The 22,467-nt window shown below is 40.4% G+C and overlaps 1 protein-coding gene across 1 annotated transcript in view; it reads left to right on the forward strand.

The window, feature by feature from the left end:
* LGR5 (leucine rich repeat containing G protein-coupled receptor 5) overlaps window positions 1-22,467 on the forward strand; it is a 150,996-nt gene that overhangs the window by 89,252 nt on the left and 39,277 nt on the right. The window contains exons 3-6 of the mRNA XM_075855017.1: window positions 591-662; window positions 2,633-2,704; window positions 12,390-12,605; window positions 14,587-14,658. Of these exons, the coding sequence (XP_075711132.1) occupies window positions 591-662; window positions 2,633-2,704; window positions 12,390-12,605; window positions 14,587-14,658 (432 nt within the window). The remainder of the gene's footprint in view (window positions 1-590; window positions 663-2,632; window positions 2,705-12,389; window positions 12,606-14,586; window positions 14,659-22,467) is intronic.

The raw sequence follows: 22,467 nt of genomic DNA on the forward strand, positions 1-22,467 counted from the left end.
CGCTCCTCTTCAACCTGAAGACAGGCTCAAATAGAAAATCTATGAGCCTGTCTTCATCCTAAGGAGGAGCGCTGAGCACGGCCAAAGGTGCCGAGTGCATCTGCACCATCGTTTCAGCGATGGTGGGGGTCTCATCACCTGGACCCACACTGATCATAATTCTGATTTATTGCTATGACATATCAAAAGCTTTTTTGAAAGTCTATTTACTCTTTAAATAAGATGCATTTTATATTAAGGTTTTTCTTGCATCACTACTTGTCATTCAGTGTTTCACAGCTTTGCCGTAGTGCACCGCCAGGTCAGGCTGACTTGTCTCTTGGCACACACATTGAAAGCATATATGATGCTATATAGAGGACTTGCACTACAGTAAACAAAAAACATATACATTTCATTTGGCTTCTTATAGAGATTATTCATATGTATTTACTTTATGTCATAACAAGACAAGATGGTAAGACAGTTACGACTGGCATGTCTGTTTACCGAATAGTTGTTATGCATTAAGATGAATTTTGCTCAAATGAGTTCCACATGATGAGAAATGGATTTACTTATGTTGGTTTTTTTTCTTAAAATCTTTGCAGACGTCTTGCAGGAAATGACTTGACATACATTCCCAAGGGAGCTTTTGCTGGACTCAACAGTCTCAAAGTTCTGTAAGTAGATCAAGCACTTGTTATGTATATTTCCGATTACTGTTCCTAATTGCCTTGGGCCACTAATTATAGTATTATTGCTTAAATTGCTTGAGCGTTTAAACCAATAAACCAGAGCACTTGCTATTACACATGAACTATGTATATAACCCTGTAGGTAAAATCAAGAAATAGGTATGCTGTGACTTCAAAATCAACTGTAAAAACATAAAATACAGGAAAACCAAATAGATGATATGCATGTTATGAAGAAAATCCTGTGAAGATGGCTTGCATCTGACTAGAAAAACGTCATGAAAACTCAACCTAACAGTAGTTTCTATATTACCTAAATTGAACATACACCCAGTAATCCTGTGATTGTAGCAAGTACCAAGGCTGGGACCCCGAAGCACTCTGCGGTTATCGGAGATCAATCTCATTATTTTAAAGAAAGCATTATGGGGTCCCGATTAAAATCAGTAGGTTTCTGTTTAATGCATGGATGGCAGTAGCCCCAGGGCAAGAGCTGCGCTTTGCAGTAGCTTTCTGCTCCGGATAATGTTGTGGGTCATGATTGGGTACCCCATTATATTTCCCCCATATGCACTTTAGAGGCCATAAAATTAATACTGAGATCTGGAAAGTTCTACATCTTGCTTAAATGAATTGTCATCCCTGTAATACATGGGCACCAGTGGTCCCCCAGAGCGCGAGCTGCTCTTTGCAGTGGCTTTGGCAAGTTTGCACCTCGATTGAAGGACCTCTTTATGTCATACATACTTACATTTAGATCAGAACCGTTCCAGTTTTTGGTGACCCTTGAAAATGTCTAAGTAGGACAAAATATAGTAAAAAAAAAAAAGAGCTAATATTGAGACACTGTGAACTCCCCAGTCCTGGTTGGTTCAGATTCTTAAATGCGTTATTGGCCCTGTTCACACTGAGTTGTTTTTTTTACACGGAATCCGCGATGAAAAACGCGCCAAAATACGGCTGAAAATGCCTCCTATTGATTTCAATGGGAGGCGGACGCATTTTTTTTACCACGAGAGGTGAAAAATGCTCGCGGTAAAAAGAAGCGACATGACCTATCTTCGGCCGTTTACGCCTCTGATCTCCCATTGACATCAATGGGAGGCAGAGATAGCGTATTTTGCGTCATTTAGACAGCCCCTGTTTATAAACCTTGTTAGTGCATATGACTGCAATAAAGGGAGGACCCCTGCTCAGGACACTGTTTTTTAGCCAGAACAGAGGACAGAGCAAAGAGTGTCTGTCCCTCTGGAGCACGTTCCCATCTGTGCGTTACATAGAGAAAGGAACAGTCATTGACTACTTCATGCAGCGATAGAAGCTTCGTCGGGGACCATTCACTATTTCTGAATTCGCTGCAACTGTCACATCCCACAACATCTGAAGAAACTCTATCTGTTCTCTACATCATTTCTTTCTGTTCTTGTGCATTGGAAGTGGATATTAATATCTAGTTTACATTGTAGCAGATGGACTGTCTGAGATTAGGATCCAGAGCTGGTATAACATGTGAATAGATACGTTAGACACTCACTGAACCCACTGTCATTTTGTAGTGACTTATGCAGATTTTAAAATGAGAATGGCTTCCTTTGAAAATGCAGCTGAGTAAATATCTCTGCATGGTGTGTTGTTATTACCGTTGTGTAACTAGCAACTGCTATTGAACTCATTTTGTTTCTAAACAGGTGAATACCTGCCAGCAACCTACAGGAATCTGCTTGCTGATGCATCCTCCTTTAGTTTATCTTTAGCTCCCGGAATCCTTTGGAGAATGCCCAGACTGATGTTTAAATATTGAAGGATGAAACTGATTCCATTGTTTTTTATGTTTGTTTCGTCTGATACCCTTACTTATGATTTAGACAATGCACATGAACATACGTTTTCCATTTTTAATCGTTTTCTTTAATGGTGTCCCAAAACTTTTTTTTTTTTTTTTGTCTTTTTATTAGGATGTTGCAGAACAACCAGTTAAAACAAGTTCCAAGTGATGCTTTCCATAACCTTCGCAACCTTCAGTCTTTGTAAGTACAATATAATGAAAATGACAGGCATCAATAATGAGCTAAAATAGTGAATAAGCAGGGACACAGCACTTCATAAAGTAGTATGTTGGTTCAAAGAGTGGCTAACACCATAAAACAATAGTTTATCTGCTCACCTTATGTTGTTGTGCTAAAGGCATAATAGTTGTAAATGCATATAAATGAAGGGTGCTGCAAGAGTCCTAGATGTCTCTGTTTGGTTTCCTCAAACCACCGGATTCGTAGCAAGAATAAAAATAAATAAAATGTCTTCCGGACTGTTCTTCCTGGCAAATTATTAATAATCCGAATAGGTGTAGATTTAAATGTAGGAAAAAAAATTCTTTATTAAAATCTCTATTTGCTATGTGTTGTGACGATCAACCCCTTTCTCAGACATGTCTACATTGTCTAAAGAAAGGTGTTGAATTCCGTAATGCGTAACAAATAGGGATTTTAATAAAAACTTGATTTTACCACCTTTAAATCTACAGCTGTTCAGATTATTTTTTTATTTTGTTGGGAAGCGCAGTCCAGAAGAAGACATATTTTATTTATTTTTAATACAGGCTTCAATAATGTCAATCATGATTTGGACAAAGTATGGGTAGAGGATCATTCCACTTAATTTCAATCATTGTTTTAAAAAACAATTTTGTATTCATTTTTATCACCATATATGCTAAGCACATAAATAGCTGTATAATATACCTAACCAAAGCAATATAGAATTTTAAGGCGGTTGAAGAATTTATAGCATATCCACAGGATGCCAGATAGGTGGGGGGGGGGGGTCCCACCTATAATAATAATGATAGTAGTTTTATTTGTAAAGTGGATCTCTCCATTAAAGTCTATAGGAGCTATGTAAAGAGCCGTGTGATCTCTATTGATCCTATTGGTAAAAGAAATTGGTTGTATCTGTGAAAGGGGTACCTGTTCTCCCGATAGATGTAGACCCCGGAGGTGTATATGTCATAAATGTCTTTGAATTACGTAATGTTTTCTACCTATCTTCATAAAATAGTGGTCTTGAAAATAGGAAAATGTTTGAATAACTTTATTTAGTTACTCCATTAGACAGAGTGCCAATTATCAGAAGCATTTCTAAAGCGTTGGCTAATAGCCGTAAGATGGAATAAGACTTAGAACAGAAAAAGGCACTATGGCAAAAGGAAGAATAGTGGTTGCAACTTGGATTTCTTTGTTTATTCAAGCTGGTCTGCGCCCCTCACATAAAGGTGGGCAATCTTTCGTTTCCTGTTTCATACTGCTCACCAGGTGCCTCTTGCATTTTGGATTTGAACAAGGAATGCAATTTCTGTAACAAGTTAATCAATTAGGAGGACAGTGGATGGGGTTAAGAGCTTTAAGGCAACAAAGTAACCTTCACAGAAATTCCCCCCAAATGGAGGCTTTTGTTAGAATCTGCATTTGAAGTAGGTAATGTTTTGTGTGCATTGTGTAGCACAATTCGCAAAGATCAGGTAACCCCTATTTAAAGGCAGGAGCAGCTGAGAAATGGTAAATGGTAAACGGTAGTTAACTCACTATCACAACTGCTATCTTGTCCTTTGTTCAGAAAGAAAATGACTTGCATTTGTCTATTATGGAAAAATTCCTGAGAGGAACTGAACTCCTAACTTTTCAGAGAAGCGGAAGACTGCCACATTGTATCGAGAGGGAAACACTTGCTTGTAGCCTAATACACATTTGAGTTGGAAATAACACAACACATTACTGTATGTACCAAGAGAGTAGTATGACCTAATTAGTTGCTCAAAGCATCTGATTTATTATGGGAAATATAGAGTTAATTAGCGGTTTATTTTCGGAGAATATATTTGAGGAAAATACAAAGATTAATGCTAGCCATGTAGACGCTTTCTTAATACTAAACACCTATATGTTTTTGGTAATTAAACAATCACCTCTCAATGACTGAAATCTGGTTTCATGGTGTCCTATCTGCAGACAGCATGTTATAGCGCAGGAGGATCTGAGCAGATTGATATATAATTTTGTCTAAAAAGATACAGTATAACTAGTAATTTATTGACTGAAATCTTTGTTCACTCTGGGCTTAGGAGTCCAGTGGGCGGTCCTACTCACTGCCTACATGCAGACAGATGTTGCTGTCAATCACTAAGTAGGACCGCCCACTCCTAAACCCAAAGTAAGCAGAAATTTTAGTCCATAAATTCCTAGTTATACTGAATATTTTATGACAAAATTATATAGCAATCTTCTCACAAAAAGATTATGATGTTCAACTTGACAAATTAGCTATAAAGTTTATTTCCCATTTAAAAACTGGCTACAAACCCTGCTCTATTCACATTACCACCTTTTTATCTACATATCTGCATGCCAGCCCCTAGTTCAAGCACAAGTTCTCCAAACTTCGCTCAGAACCGGGAGCCATCTTTCATAACTACATTCAACGTAACAGGTGCAACCCCCATGCCTTCTTCTCTCCTAGGCCCCTATGTGAATTATTGCCTGTGACTACAACACTTATACCTGTTCGGAGACTAGACTCTGATCACTGGGATTTCAGATGATGTCATTGGATTGATAGATTCAGGCAGCATGATATCATTGGGAGCATAATGAAAATAACTAATCATGTTACTTAACATGTTGTATCTGTTAGGCTGTGTTCACATCAAATCGGCAGTCTGTGGCATACGTCGTTCATAGGCTCCCACCGTAACAAAATTATTCTGTGCGCTATACCTTCCCCCCCCCCCCCCCCCCCCCCCCGTTTACTGTATACATCTGTATTTAATAGCATAGTCTTCTACGCTATTCTATACAGCAATAAAAATAGATATGCTAACGAATACTGGCCTGGAGTATACCAATAGGGCACTCTTTAAGGTTGCAACGTGATGTTTGCCTTACATAAAGTAAAATGTTGTCACAAAACTTTACATTTAAAGACATATTTACATGTTCAGGATTCTGTCAGGATTTAGACGCAGATTCACGTCTAAATCCTGACAGAATCCGCTCACATTCCACTGGCAATGTATTTTAATTGATATATATTCATTCATACACTTAGAAAGATATCTGCACCGAATAACGAACACACTGCAGATTTTAAAATCTGCAGCATATTATTCATTGCCACGGATTCTGCATTAAGAAAACACACAGATTAGATTCCATTTGTTTACAATAGGGCTAACCCGAATGCGGATCTGCTGGCCGATCCACGGCAGAAATCCGAGCGAAAGCTGCGGGTTTCTGCCGCTGATTTTTTTATTTAGAAATCCACGCTGAGTTTGCCATAGGCAAATACGTGATGTGTAAACAAAATGCTGTTATATTATGTAACTTCCATTCTGTAACTTGAATGATAATCAGTAATAAATTAATATGCAGACAATGCAAATGTTTTTATTCTAGAGGTGAAATCATAACATTTATACATGTATTTAGTGTTTTCAAGTGATTGTTCCAATAATGAGAGACCATTCAACAGTTAATTAAACTCTGTTCACAAGTTTGTCATGACCAAATTGTGGTGCAGTTTTTTGGCCGGAATGTCCGCTGGAGAACAGAAAATAGAAGAGGAAAAATTAAAAAAACGCAAATACTTACCCACTGACGTACTCCAGACCGGCCTTCTAGGATGACATTTCATCCCATATGACTTCTGCAGCCTGTGATTGGTTGCAGCAGTCACATGGAATGAAACGTCATCCCAGGAGGCTAGCCTGGACGAAGAAGCACCGAATTCTTGTTAAGTAAAAGATTTTTTTTTCTGACGGGCAATTTTTGCTGGGGAATCGCGCTTTTCCGCCGCAAAAATTGCAACATCTGCTATTTGTTGCAGTGATATTACCTCCCCATTAAATTTAATAGGAAAAACTCTCAACAAATAAACAGCAATTACGCAAACACAATTACATGCTGCGGATTAAAAAACCACACCACGCAGGTCAACTTCTGAAAGTTTTTTTCCGCTTATCATTTACGCAGCATGTGGATGAGATTTGTTCAAATCTCATCCACTTTGCTGCTACTGTATTATGCTGCGCATTTTCCACAACTAAATCTGTTGCGGAAAATCCTCAGTATTTACACTACATATGAACTCGCCTTTAGGGTATGTTCACACTACTTATTTCCAGCTGTTTTTCGGGCCATAAAAACGGAAGCTGAACGCCTCCAAACATCTGCCCATTGATTTCAATGGGAAAAATGGTGTTTCGTTCCGAAGGGGCCTTTTTTTGACGCGGCCGTTTGAAGAATTGTCCCCCATTGATTTTAATGTGAGGCAGGGGCATATTCTTACGGTTCTCGATGGGAGGCAGAAAATTCCTGCGGCGCTAGTTTCTGAGCATTTGCATCCGTTTTTTTCCCTGACCGTTTTTTAATCGGATGAATTTTTTGCACTTTACTTATTTTTTTATTATTATGGTCTGTCCCTCAAAGGTCAAAAAAGACCTTTTTGGAACTTTTAATATTTTTTTTCTTTCTTTTACACCAGGCTTTTCCCCTGTAACTGGGGCTGCACAGCAGCCCCAGTTACAGAGGTAATCAGCCCTCTCACAGTGACGATTGTCACTAATAGGGCTGTGCTGGGTCTAGTTAGACCCAGCAACAGTCTGCCACTAACGGCACCCGGCGATCATGTGACCAGTCACATGATCACCGGGAGGAATAGAGACAGCGCCGCTGCTGCTGTCTCTATTCATATACACAGCGTTCATTGAGCGCTGTGTACAAAGACATCGGAGAAGACAGGAGCAGCGAAAGCTGCTTCTATCCTCTCAGGGTCCCCGGCAGTCTCTGACAGCCGGAGATCCGATATTCAGCTGCCCAATCGCGCGGGCAGCAAGTTAAAACCCGAGCCGTAAAAACTCTATGGCTCGGGTTTTAAGGACCCTGACCGCTGGCCGTAAAAACACAGCCAGCGGTCGGGAACCGTAACAAGCAGGGGAAGGGAGCCAGCGCAGCGCTCCCTTCCACCTGCTGTACACCCCGGCCCTGCCACACAGTATCTCCAGCGTAGCCATTCGTCCGAATGGCATCAACTCCTCCTCCTCACATGCACTCTGCGCTGTGAGGAGGAGGAGAGAGTGCACGAGCGACGGTAGAACCGGCCATCACTCGGGACACATTCCGGTGATGGCCGTGTATTACCCGGCCCCATAGACTTCTATTGGAGCCGGGCGGCCGGGTACCCGGCCGAAAATAGGGCATGTCCCATTTTTTTCCCGGCCCGTCAAAAAATCGGTCGTGTGAATAGCCCCATTAGGGGTCTATTATTCCTAATGCAGCCGGGTGCCGGCCGATTTATGAACGGCCGGCACCCGGCCGGGAAACCCTGTCGTGTGAATCCCGCCTTAGTTTTGCTCATTCATAATACATCATATTGCCAAAAGGAGCTGAAAACTTAAGAGAAAATCATATTCCTGGATTTTTGAGGTCTGGGTCCTATTTGGTTGGATGATTTCCAATAATCTAGGGTCTTCCTTAAGACTTATACGTCAAGTGCCTTATGAGCACAACCTTTTATACTTTTAATACAAGTTTTATCAATATTTCTGTTCATATTCAGTGTCTATACAAGTGAACACATAGCTGAAAACTCCAAAATCATGTACAGTGTTCCAACCAGTGAAATAAAACAATTCTTGCCTTCAAGGTACGTCTGGATAAAACATGCAAACATTTCAGCTTTGTCCATTTGTTGATAGAAGTTTGACTTGTTTGGTTTGATAATCTACATTTTCATTGCAAACATTTGTCAGAATTTTGACACCTAGAGTTTAAATAAAGACCTTGAGTGTTTAACAGTGGAAATTAGCGCAGAGGCAAACGGCGTCTTTACATATGTGTATGTAACGTGTATCTTATGCTGGAAGTCTAGTTTTTTTTTATTATTTGCTAGTATTTAAAATGCTTTCATACAGTAGTTTGCTAATCCACCATACGCAACCTAGTTATATAATTTATATCCTAACACTGTATATGCAAACATTTAATAAATATATTCTGACAGCTGCAATGAGCACAATACAGTGAATTTGTGATTGTCTGTGTCGCACAAAACAATAATGAGGGCGGATTAACAGATTGTTGTAATTAAAAGTCAGGGGAACCCATGAACGGAACCCAAACTAAAACAAACAGAAACCATAGGTTTTCGTTTGTATCAACATTGATTTCAATAATGACGGAGCCGATGCAAATGGTTTCCATTTGTCACCGTTGTGTAAGGTTTCCGTCGTTTTGACGGAATCAGTACTGTAGTCAACTCTAGTCGACAGCGCTATTCATGCCATCAAAACGACGGAACCCTTACACAACGGTGACAGGCGGAAACCATTTGCATCGGATCCGTCACCATTGAAGTCAATGGTGATGCAATCGGAAACCTGCGGTTTCCGTTTGTTTCAGTTTGGATTCCGTTCATGGGTCCTGCTGAGGGAAAGCTCAGACGGAACCCATGAACGGAGTCCCGACGCAGATATGAACGAAGCCTTATATAGTTAAGAATTTTCTTTTAAAATGAAAAGAAACGCACTTCAAAACATTCAATAAATGAATACAGTGGAATAATCTATCCAGTATAAAGAATCTAGTATGAAAAGGTAGTCATCTGTTTTTTTGGTTGCTCAATAGAGTTCGGCACACGTGACCGGAAACTGTCACAGATTCTTCCACCATGTGCAATTTTTATCTGCACTCCGGTCCCATACTACAGCTCTTAGCTGACAGACCTGCTGTGACACGTTTTCCTATAGGACACTGAAAGATACTCTTTTTCCAGAAAAGACAAAAATTTCTGAAAAAATTTCTACAGAAAAAAAAGTTTCATTTTAGATACTATATGTTTTTATAAAAGACCCCCAACGTGTTTTCCTTTTCTAGATCCATCTGTAATGTCTCAATGACTGGTTAGTTTCATCCGCTCGGGAAGACCATTATTGGCTAATTAGCTCCTTTTGTTTGAAAGGTCCGGAGTCCAGGTCAGAAGTCACTAGTGCTGCGCTTAATGAAAGACGGGCATGTAGAGAGGGCTTAGGGAAACAAATTGCTGCATGTAAAACGGAATAGGAGGTCAGTAAAATCACTGAAAGTGACCTCTATGACTTCTGTCTTGTGGAAGATCAGAACATCTTCTGCTATACTCTGATATCATTAGATAACAATAATGTCACAACACAGTGCTACTTGCAGCAAACACTCTAAAAGTATTAAGGGTCATCCAAAAGAGGAGAGCGCCTTGTAAGAAAACCTTTTTGTAAAGCTGTAACTCGATAATTACACTTGACTTTATGGCATGGTGTTTGGTTTTGATCTGGTGAGATCATGTTTAGTTTTATTAACCATTTACAAGACACTCAGACAAATATGCTGAGTAAAAACTGGTGGAAATATTAAGCAAGATTTATTTTTTCTTTAAATTACCACACATTAACAATCTTTTTATATTTGTTTTCTTACACTTGTATGATAAATTAAGTCATCATTCACTACCTAAAGTGGGAATACAGGGGAGTTTTGCCTAATGGTTTTAATGTACTTACAGATGTATCCTCCCTTAACTTATCCCTAAACCCGACATATCCAGAGATATGTGCTGCAAGATGTTAAACATGTAAAAAAGAATGTATACCTCTGATGGATGTCATCCGTTGCCCATAGACTCCCATGTAAAAAAAATTGTATACTTTAACATATACTAGTCCTTCTCAATGAATTAGAATATCATCAAAAAGTTAAGTGAAACTCATATGTTATATAGATTCATTACACACAGAGTGATCTAGTTCCAGCATTGTTTTTCGTTTAATGTTGATGATTATGGCAAACAGTTAATGAAAGCCCAAAATTTAGTCGCTCAGAAAATTAGAATATTTATTTAAGACCAAAAATTATTTTTAATACCGAAATATTGGCCTACTGAAAAGTATGTACAGTATATGCACTCAATACTTGGTCAGGGCTCCTTTTGCATGAATTACTGCATGAATGCGGCGTGGCATGGAGGCGATCAGCCTGTGGCACTGCTGAGGTGTTATGGAAGCCCAGGTTGCTTTGATAGCGGCCTTCAGCTCACCTGCATTGTTCGGTCTGGTGTCTCTCATCTTTCTCTTGACAATACCCCATAGATTCTCTATGGGGTTTAGGTCAGGCGAGTTTGCTGGCCAATCAACCACAGTGATTCTGCGGTTATTATACCAGGTATTGGTACTTTTGGTAGTGTGGGCAGGTGCCAAGTCCTGCTGGAAAATGAAATCAGCATCTCCATAAAGCTTGTCAGCAGAGGGAAGCATGAAGTGCTCTAAAATTTCCTAGTAGACGGCTGCATTGACTCTGGACTTGATATAACACAGTGGACCAACACCAGCAGATGACTCGACTCCCCAAACTATCACTGACTGTGGAAACTTCGCACTGGACTGCAAGCAACATGGATTGAGTGCTTCTCCACTCTTCCTCCAGACTCTGGGACCGAGATTTCCAAATGAAATTCAAAATTTACTTTCATCTGAAAACAGGACTTTGGACCACTGAGCAACAAACCAGTCCTTTTAAAGGCTTAGGAAACCTTTGCAGGTGTTTTGTGTTGATTAGCGGATTAGAGTGTGACACCATGAGTCTACAATCGTCAACTTTTACCCAATATTTAAATTTTCTGATAGACTAAATTTTGGGTTTTCATTAACTGTTAGCCATAATCATCAACATTAGAAAAAGAAAATGCTGGAAATAGATCAGTCTGTGTGTAATGAATCTATATAATATATGAGTTTAACTTTTTGAATTGAATTACTGAAATAAATTAACCTTTTGATGATATTCTAAATCATTGAGAAGGACTAGTATTATTTTTTTTACTGGATGGTGCACTGCATTGGTATCATGACAAATTGTAAAACTTAACACAGTTCAAGAAAAGTTAATGGCGGATACATCTGTATGTAGGTCCAAAAATCTGGCTTGCGTCGGTGTCTGTATATATACTGCATTATGACAATATCTCATAAGTACATGAGCCCTTCCTTCCCTTTTCTATGAGAAATCCTATAAAAATGTATCAACATCGTGAGTGTTATAACACTGTTTCAATGACTCAATTCTTGCGCTAGCAGTGAGGCCATGAAATTAAGCCTATGACAGCCTTAAAGGCAACAGTAAGGTCAAATGGATTAATAATCTGAGTGACAGCAAAAATCTCATTTACATTGAAGTAATGACCATATCACAATTGGAGTATGTTCACACGGCTTATTTACGGACGTAAGTTGGGCATTTTCCGCCTAGATTTACATCCGAAAATGCGGCTCGATAGCGTCGGCAAAAATCTGCCCATTCATTTGAATGGGTCTTACGATGTTCTGTTCCGACGGTCATTTTTTTTACGCCCCGCTGTCAAAAGGCGGGGCGTAAATAGACGCCCGTGTCAAAGAAGTGCCTGTCACTTCTTCAGACGTTAAATGGAGCCGTTTTCCATTGACTCCATGGAAAACCAGCTCCATTTACGTCCGTAATTGACGCAGCGAAAAAGCGCCTCAACATGCCATTACGGCTGAAATTACGGAGCTGTTTTCTCCTGAAAACAGCCCCGTAATTACAGCCGTAACGGAAGCTGCCGTGTGAACATACCCTTATCCTGCAAATAATAAAAGTTTTGTTTTTTTTGTCCTTCCTCTAGGCGATTGGATGCCAACCATATAAGCTACGTGCCACCAACCTGCTTTAATGGTCTTAATTCACTTCGTCACCTGTGGTTGGATGACAATTCTCTGAGTGAAATTCCAGTCAGGGCGTTGGAAACTTTGCCAGCTCTTCAGGCCATGACATTGGCGTTAAACAAGATTCACCACATACCAGATCATGCATTCAGGAACCTCTCCAGCCTTGTGGTCTTGTGAGTTTGTCTATGTGTACATTTAAATGTGGGGCACAACTTATCACTAGAACATAAATAGTACGGTAATCATTTGAAGTTTATAGAAGAGGTAACACATTATAGGTGCTACACTACATCATTATATGAAATGAGAAATAGAAGCCTATGATGGAAAAGGAAGGAGTAAGGTAAAGGAAAATTGTTTTAATGTATACATCATATTAAAATATTATATTATAAATTCTTATGGGAATATTCAATTAAATTACTATGTACTTAGACACAAATCTTAGACTCATTTGCTCCTATCTCTAAATGGGTCTAAAGTTTGGAGCTTCGGGCTTTACCCAATTACATGACTGTTGCACGGAAGTGAATGGGTGGTGACATGACCGGTCAATTTGCTGTGAGCTTGTAGAGGACGCTGCTAAATGATGTATTCTAAAAGGGTGGGTGGGACCCTTTATAAATTTTCTTGAGCAACCATTTTGATTAAGACATCCGGGTAAAATAGTCGAACATCACAGTACTTGTTCAAAAATCTAGAAAAGGAACGTTCTTGCGACAGAAACTTTGAGGCCCTGTTCACACTGAGTTTCTTGGCGCTGATTTTGACGTGGAAACTACGTCGGAATCCGTGCCAAAAAATGTCCGAAAGCGCCCCCCATTGATTTCAATGGGAGGCAGAGGCGTGTTTTTGCCCAGCGGCTTTTAGCCACTCGAGGGTGAAAAAAAAAGCAGCATGTCCTTTCTTGCCGCGTTTTCCACCTCTGACCTCCCATTGAAATCAATGGGAGGCATATATAAAAAAAACATGCGCCGCTAGTTTCCGAGCATTTTTCATAGCGTTTTTTGCTTGCGGTCCTTTCATTAGTTTCAAGGCCACGGGAGAAAAATGCAGCGAAAACCGCAGCAAAAAAAAAAACGCAGGCTGGTCAGAATCTGCCTCCATATTCCTGAATGAATTCTGAGGCAGATGTTGTTCTGCCTGCAAAAAAGTGTGAACAGGGCCTAACTGGGTCCTTTTGGATGAAACACAGTAGGAAAGATTCTCATATATATTGATAAATCTCTTCACCTAGCCTGTGTTTGGACAACAGGCCTTAAAAACATACATTTGTTCTTAAGTTAATCCAGTGTTTTCCTTAAAGTCACAATCCTGTCCAGCAGTAAAGTATGTAAGACACATAGTACAGAGAGCCATATTGTTTAAAACTTGTAGGTTTGCACATTATACTGCTGCATTTTAATACACCTTTCAGGAAATTGTATGCCAGCAGGAATTTCCATTTCTCTTTGGTGAAAATATTTCCCTGAGTAAAATGTGCTGCAGGCAGACATTACTTTGGGTTCTTTTTAGTTGCAGAAGCCTCCCGAGACACATAAGAAAATTTTGATATTAACATTTGAGTCACAACTTTTCTTCTACGGGTCTAAAGAAGTTATTGAGATATTTTTTTTACACTAGAGTGTAATAAGTTTCTAATAATGTAAGCGGAATGTTTTAAACAGACCCCATTTTATGGGTTTATGATCAATTTTATATTGTAGGAAAGACCATGTTTATATAGTAATTTGTCTGACATACTTTTCTGTCAAAGATTCTTCACTTGTGAATTGTACCTTTTCAGGCAATTGTCCAATTCAGATAATGCATTTGATTTCATTAAAAGACCTATGGATTGTACAGTGTTTTATTATTCAGATTGCGGTCTTCGCATTCGTATGGCAGAATAAAGAGGGACATAGAAGAAGCAATACAGCACATCTTCACTTTAACTTATTCTTTTACTCCACAACAGCTGCCAATCTTTTTGAAGGAGGAAAGTGAAAGCCTGAGGAGCATGCCCTCCAATAAATTCTTTAGCAGTGCTTGACTTGTATACAATAAGTGCATGGTTGAAAACACGTTTCCTTAGAAGCTTCCATTTAAGACGCTTGCATAGGTTCACTGTGCCCAGCGTGCTATCCTGACTGTGCTTTTAATGTTCCCCTGCAGACATCTCCATAACAATAGGATTGACTCCCTGGGAAAGAAATGCTTTGACGGGCTCCACAGTCTGGAGACTTTGTGAGTTGACCTCTTATTTGTTTCAGTCCTTTCACTGTTTTCATTGATATTTTAAAAAGAATAAAAATAGCTCAAAAGCCAAACATGCGTTTTGGCTTGCCTAATTGCCAAGTGTTTAGTGCAATTGTTCATATGATGACTGTATAAAACAAATCCTGTATCTAGTAACAATGCCTCTGAGATATGCCTTCTGTACCATTTCTGAACTATTATTAATGCTGAAGACCTATGAAAAGCTCACGTATAAGATCTACTATAAAGCTGATTCTACACCTGCTGAATAGGTTTTTTATTTGTTTTTGATTTTATTAGATTGGCCTCTAAGATGACCTTATGTCTTAAATTAAAGTGCATTAAAGAGGTTGTCTAGGATTAGAAAAAAAAGGTCTGATCTTCTACAGAACCAGCGACATACCTGTCCATCGGCTGTGTCTGCTATAGCAGCTCATCCCCATCCACTTGAATGAGCTGCAATATCAGACACAGCCATTGACATAAGTGGTGCTCTTTGTGGGAAAAAAAACAGACCCCTTTTTTTCTAATTCTGGACAAACCCCTTTTAAATGGACAATACATTTTCAAACAACTTATGATAATCTAATAGTATACCTGATATACAGGGTGGGCCATTTATATGCATACACCTAAATAAAATGGGAAAGGTTGGTGATATTAACTTCCTGTTTGTGGCACATTAGTATATGGGAGGGGGGAAACTTTTCAAGCTGGGTGTTGACCATGGCGGCCATTTTGAAGTCGGCCATTTTGTATCCAACTTTAATTTTTTCAATGGGAAGAGGGTCATGTGACACATCAAACTTATCGAGAATTTCACAAGAAAAACAACGGTGTGCTTGGTTTTAACGTTACTTTATTCTTTCATGAGTTATTTACAAGTTTCTGACCACTTATAAAATGTGTTCAAAGTGCTGCCCATTGTGTTGGATTGTCAATGCAACCCTCTTCTCCCACTCTTCACACACTGATCGCAACAGCGCAGAAGAAATGCTAGCACAGGCTTCCAGTGTCCGTAGTTTCAGTTGCTGCACATCTCGTATCTTCACAGCATAGACAATTGCCTTCAGATGACTTCAAAGATAAAAGTCTAAGGGGGTCAGATCGGGAAACCTAGGGGGCCATTCAACTGGCCCACGACGACCAATGCACTTTCCAGGAAACTGTTCATCTAGGAATGCTCGGACCTGACACCCATAATGTGGTGGTGCACCATCTTGCTGGAAAAACTCAGGGAACGTGCCAGCTTCAGTGCATAAAGAGGGAAACACATCATCATGTAGCAATTTCAGATATCCCGTGGCCTTGAGGTTTCCATTGATGAAGAATGGCCCCGCTATCTTTGTACCCCATATACCACACCATACCATCAATTTTTGTGTTCCAACAGTCTTGGAGGGATCTATCCAATGTGGGTTAGTGTCAAACCAATAGCGGTGGTTTTGTTTGTTAACTTCACCATTCACATAAAAGTTTGCCTCATCACTGAACAAAATGTTCTGTGTAAACTGAGGGTCCTGTTCCAATTTTTGTTTTGCCCATTCTGCAAATTCAGTGCGATGATCTGGGTCATCCTAGTTGAGATGCTGCAGCAGCTGGAGTTTGTAAGGGTGCCATTTGTGAGTAGCTAATATCCGCCGAAGGAATGTTCGACTGATGCCACTCTCCAGTGACATGCGGCGAGTGCTGCGCTGTGGGCTCTTGCTGAATGAAGCTAGGACAGCCATTGATGTTTCTTTATTAGTGACAGTTTTCATGCGTCCACATTTGGGCAAATCCAACACTGAACCAGTTTCACGAAACTTGGCAAGCAGTTTGCAAACTGTAGCATGGGTGGTCTCGTAGGGTGTCTTGCATTGAAATCTGCTGCAATGACCCGGGTACTGCGTTCACCAGACATCAACACAATTTCTGTCCGCACCTCACGTGTTAACCTCTGCGACATGTCAATGGCTGTAAACAAAGAGAAGCTTGTAAATAACTCATGAAAGAATAAAGTAACTTTAAAACCAAGCACACCATTGTTTTTCTTGTGAAATTCTCTAAGTTTGATGTGTCACATGACCCTCTTCCCATTGAAAAAACTAAAGTTAGATACAAAATGGCCGACTTCAAAATTGCCACCATGGTCAACACCCAGCTTGAAAAGTTTCCCCCCTCCCATATACTAATGTGCCACAAACAGGAAGTTAATATCACCAACCATTCCCATTTTATTTAGGTCTATCCATATAAAGGGCCCACCCTGTAGATCAGATTCTTGAATTTACCTTCAGTTAAAATTCAGTTGTTTTAGCCATGCGCATTCTATGTAAAGTTATTGCCACTAGGTGTCTCCATTCCTGTAATCTGCTGGTTAGAGACTACTGCAGATGGTGGGGGGTGTCACTTCACTGCCGGTCCATACATGTCTGAATAGGGGAGGGGTGAGCAGGCAGAGGAAACAGGATCAGAGGACGAAAGAAACAGGCTGCTGATAAGATTTCTATGTCACCCCAGTGCTGGATTCACAGCTACACTGCTTATTATGCTGTATAATGCCCTCTATGCTGCTACAGCTTCTATATATATATATATATATATATATATATATATATATATATATATATATATATATATATATATATATATGTGTGTGATAGATAGATAGATAGATAGATAGATAGATAGATAGATAGATAGATAGATAGATAGATGAGAGCAGGATCCTCCTCTTCTCTGTGTGCAGTGTATAGAAGACACAATAGCAGTTAGGCTCCACCTCCCACCTCAGAGACAACTGAGAATTAGCGATAATCTGCAGAGGGGAAAACTGCTAAAGAAAATTGCAAGTCATAATGGTCAGAAATAGTGTTATTTCTTATGTATATACATATGACAGCTTGTTCTGAAAAGTTAGGTATGCTTTAAAGGGAACCGGTGACCAGCATTTTACCTATTAAACCAGCAATACCTGGTAGAAGTAACCTATAATTATCTTCTAAGTAGGCTCTGTACCTTTTAGTATTCCATTTTTTTCGCGCTGTATGCTAATGAGCATAAGAGTCATATCTTCGTTCTTCAAGCCTTTCTGAGTTTACCCCGCCTCCTTACTTTTGATTGACAGCCTCTCCCCCCCCCCCCCCCAGCACACACACTAAATCCCGAGCTTGTCCTGCTCTGGTACGGGTGCACAACGTACACCATAGTGGCGCATGCGCACTAACTAGATTTGAGGCCTGAACAAAGCAGGGAAGAGTATTGGACCATAAATGATGGGAGCATGCGCGCAATCTCAAACGAGATTTTGGCATTCAGGCTGGGCCAGTTTTCGGTGGGCGGGCATAAATAAGGAACAAACAAGACTACCGGATTAGTACTATAAGGCCTCATGCACACATCCGTGTGACGTTGAACGGCCGCTAATGAAAGTTTCCGTGAATCACGGACCGCACATGGTTGGCTTCTGTGTGCAGCCCGTTGTTTCGGTCGAGACTGTTCCGTCAAAAATGGGCAGGAGTAGGACCTGCAATACTTTTGTCTGAACGGCCGCACAGTTCCGTTATAACAACGGAAGTGTGCATGGCCCCATTGAAATGAATGTGTCAGGGTGCTATCCGTTAAAAAAAAAAACGATAAAAAAGACCTTAAAGATGCAAAATGTTTGGAGACCGTTATTTACGGTGGGAGGAGGAGTTTAGGAGAGGGGTTAACCGCAATGAACTTTTGACAACAGCGGCCAGCTTGGGGTGAGTAGAGTTCAATAGGTGAAATGCTGGTGACCGGTTCCTTTTAAGGCCTTGTTCACATTACTGTTAAGAGCCTCGGTCTATGGCAGTAACCTAAACAGAATCCTGACATCCCATTCTAACTCAGTGGGCTCCGTCAGTCACTGCTTGCATCCGTCATATGACGGATTTGGCACAGCATCATGGCTTCCACTATAAACAGAAGCCATGATGCTAATTCGAATAGAGTCTTAACCTAATGTGTATAGTGGTAGTCAACTGTCTCGCAAAGGCAGATATGGGAGGAAATAAATATCGGACAAGTTGGATTTCATTTTAGCTAATCTCTTGCCCTGGAGAAAAGTGCTGCCACTTACCACCCTACAGTAAACATGCATGCTGGCATGATCCAAGTGTTCATATACTGTATATGGGGAGGTCCATAGAGAGAGCTGTTGGCAGGTATCTTATGTGTATGGCCAACTTTACATCCAACACAAAACTTATACACGTTAATTTTTATTTCCCTGCTGTTAAGGGGAGCTTTTTAGTGTTTGTTACGTATTAATATTGTACGATCTGTATCTGAATAATGTAAGTTACATATGTGTTCAATATCTGCCGGTTTTACTTATAAAGTAGTTGATGCATGCTGCACGTTTTATTCTGTATTTTGTCGTAGAAACTGACAATTATTTGACAAATACATCTTATGCATAGCATATCTAGTCTACTATTGAGGGTCTTAACTACACAGTGGCTTTAAAATTGTGCACATATAGGAAAGGAACCCGAGGCAAAAAGGAAAATCAGCCCCCTCTTGCTGTTGGTTCACATTCCGCATCTTGTGACAGAAGGGTTAGCTGTACTTCCATCCCATGTAGATGAGAAGAGTAGTAGAAACTGCGCTGAACCACATCTCCCTTGTGTGTTAATGGTATAGTGAATGTGAGGAAGGGGAGCACTCTTAGTTTCACGTCACCCATTGTGAAGTGTAATGCAACTGATTTGCCACCCTCCTCATAGCAACCATAGTTGCTGCCTCCATGTTACGTACACTTTTCGTGTTGTACCAGCTTTGATATGTAACCTATAGAACAAATAGTCTGTAAACCGTTACACCTAGAGAATGCATTTACAATTAGTTTTATTTTATGTTAATAAATGTATTAACCTTTGACATGTCATATGCAGGATATCCTCCTTTGTATAAAAAGGTAAAATGCTTGCTCCGGTAGTAATGCTTCCCATGTAACTGTTCACAGTCGTGTTCTCTTCTCTAGCGCCTTGTTTATAGGGCTATCAAGCATAGTAATGTTCTAATCTGAACTAGGAAAGGTGGAAGTGTAACTCGCTTTATGTCTCCTGAAATAATTGTACTGTCTTTAACTCTGAAGTGGCACCAGCCAGCTTAGAAAGGCTTAAACAAAGTACATATTTTTTGTTTTTTTGGCAGCCCATTCTCAGCGGTAGCGCTTTCTTTTACAAGGATTATGCACATAAAAAGCCTCTCACAGACTCTGAAAAGTGATTTTTAAACGGTGTTTATAATAACATAGCTTTTATATCCAGAGTTGATGTAGAGAGATCTGTGCCCCCCCCCCCCGTACCACACAAGCTTGAAATGTGCGCATCAAAAATGTCAGATATAAAAGGTACACCCAGACAGACAGTGGGACCTCACTATTTCTGTACCAACTAATATGAGTGTGTAATTGACTACTTACTACAATATATTTTGTATAATTACCATTAAGTTACATACTGTTATTATCAGCATAGTGTGACCTAAAAAATGGTTCATTCAGCTATACTATCAAAGCCCAAAGGGGTTTTCCCATCTTATAAAGTGATGGCATATCACCAGGATATGCCATCGCTTTATGATCAGTGGGGGACCGATCTCTGGGACCCTCACTGATCCTGAGAATGAAAGGAACACAGTGCAGATTTTTTTTTTCCCCTGCACAGCAGCGCCCTGGCCAACCACTGTACAGGGAATTGCAGCTCGACCTTATTCAAGAGAATGGGGCCGCGGCAGTTCCCTGTACAGCCAGGTGGCCCGGAGTGCTACTTGCAGGAAAAACTTAGAAGAGGATGCAGTGCCAAATTAATGATGCGTCCTCTTCATTATCAGGATCAGTGGGAGCCCATAGGTTGGACCCTTACTGATCATAAAGTGAGTGCATATTCTAGCGATATGCCATCACTTTATAAGATGGGGAAACCTTTAATTCCCTGAATTTCTTTAAGACGATCAAAAGTGTTATGTAAGAACCCCTTCATTGCATGTTCTATCTTATTCCTGTATGTAGACATCGTTGATTTAAGTTACTGGCCCAAAGCCTGTAGCTTCACTCCTCCAATGTTAGCATGGTAACATTTCCTTTCTAGTCATAAAGATATAAAGGGGATCCACATCCTAACTACCACTGTTCAAGATAGATAGTATGTGAATGTTAATTTGTAGTGTGAGCTGAGCCAGCGACATCACCGCTGGGTGACAGCTGTATGTTACAGCTGGCACCCTGAGGTATCGGCCAGGACCGGAGCTAGCCTCCGATCCGACCGATTAACCCCTCACATGCTGCGTTGAATAGCGATCGCAGCATGTGAGGAGTTTATAGCCACCGGCGCCCCAGCAACATGATCGCTGGGTTGCCGGTGGCTGCAAAGGCGATCGGAGGGTTAATGCTTACCTCCCGGTCCGCCAGCAACGGAATCCTCCTATGCCCCGTCGTCGGCGGGGCCCAGGAGGCTTCCGGTACCATCGGCAAGATGGCGCCGGCTCAGCTTCCGGCTCAGAAGCTGAGCCGGCGTCATCAGCAGTGGGTGTCCGCTGTATGTTACAGCGGACACCCCGATCTATCGCCAGGAACCGGAGCTAGCTCCGATTCCTGGCATTAACCCCTTCGATGCAGCGATCCATTGTGATCGCTGCATCCTAGAGGTTTGTAGCAAATCGGCAGCCTTGCCACGCGATGGCAAGGCTGGCGACTGCTACCATGGCAACAGGAGCCCTAACAATGGACTCCTGTCTGCCATTACGTAAGCTGATTAGGCCCCGCCCAGAGTTCTAATACATTGCACTACATAGGTAGTGCAATGTATTAGAACATCAAACAAACTGTTGGACCTTCAAGTCCCCTAGTGGGACTAAAGAAAAGTGTCAAAAAAGTGTCAAAAAAGTAAAAATAAAAGTTGTAAAAAATACAATAAAAGTTTCAAATAATAACACAAAACACAATCGCCCTTTTTCCCTTATCAAGTCATTTATTATTTAAAAAAATAATAAAGCCATACATATTTGGTATCGCTGCGACCGTAACGACCTGAACTATAAAAATATTATGTTATTTATTCCGCACAGTGAACGCCGTAAAAAAAATAACTAAAAAATACTGACATAATTGCTATTTTTTGGTCACTTTGTCTTCCAAAAATTGAAATAAAAAGTGATCAAAAAGTCGCATGTACCTAAAAATGGTACCTATAAAAACTATAACTCGTCTCGCTAAAAACAAGCCCTCAGACAGCTCCGCCGACGAAAAATGTAAAACCGTTATGGCTCTCACAACTTGGCAACAGAAAAAATCCATTCTCTTTACAAAAGTTATTTTATTGTGCAAAAAGTTGTAAAACATAAAAAGTGCTATAAATTAGGTATCGCCGGAATCGGACTGACCCGCAGAATAAAGGTAACATGTAATTTATAACACGTGGCGAACGCTGTATAAAAAGAACTAAAAAAATATGCCAGAATTGCTGTTTTTTGGTCACCTTGCCTCCCCAAAAAAAAAAGGATAACAAGTGATCAAAAAGTCGCGTGTACCCCAAAGTGGTACCAATAAAAACTACAGCTCGTCCCGCAAAAAAAACAGCCCTCATACCACTACGTCTATGAAAAAATAAAATTAGTCAAGGCACCAATAAGCCAGGAAATAAAAATATGCAGTTGTGCAGCCCGAGGGGAACATTTCTTCTGTTTCAAGTGGCGAATTATCAAGGCCCCTAAAATTAGGGATCCAGGAAGGGGAGGGCCCAAACATATCTGCTGGAAGTGAGGGCGCCCGTATTATACCAGGAC

The sequence above is a fragment of the Rhinoderma darwinii genome, chromosome 3 (genome assembly GCF_050947455.1).
Source record: "Rhinoderma darwinii isolate aRhiDar2 chromosome 3, aRhiDar2.hap1, whole genome shotgun sequence".
In the NCBI taxonomy this organism is placed as follows: domain Eukaryota; kingdom Metazoa; phylum Chordata; class Amphibia; order Anura; family Rhinodermatidae; genus Rhinoderma; species Rhinoderma darwinii.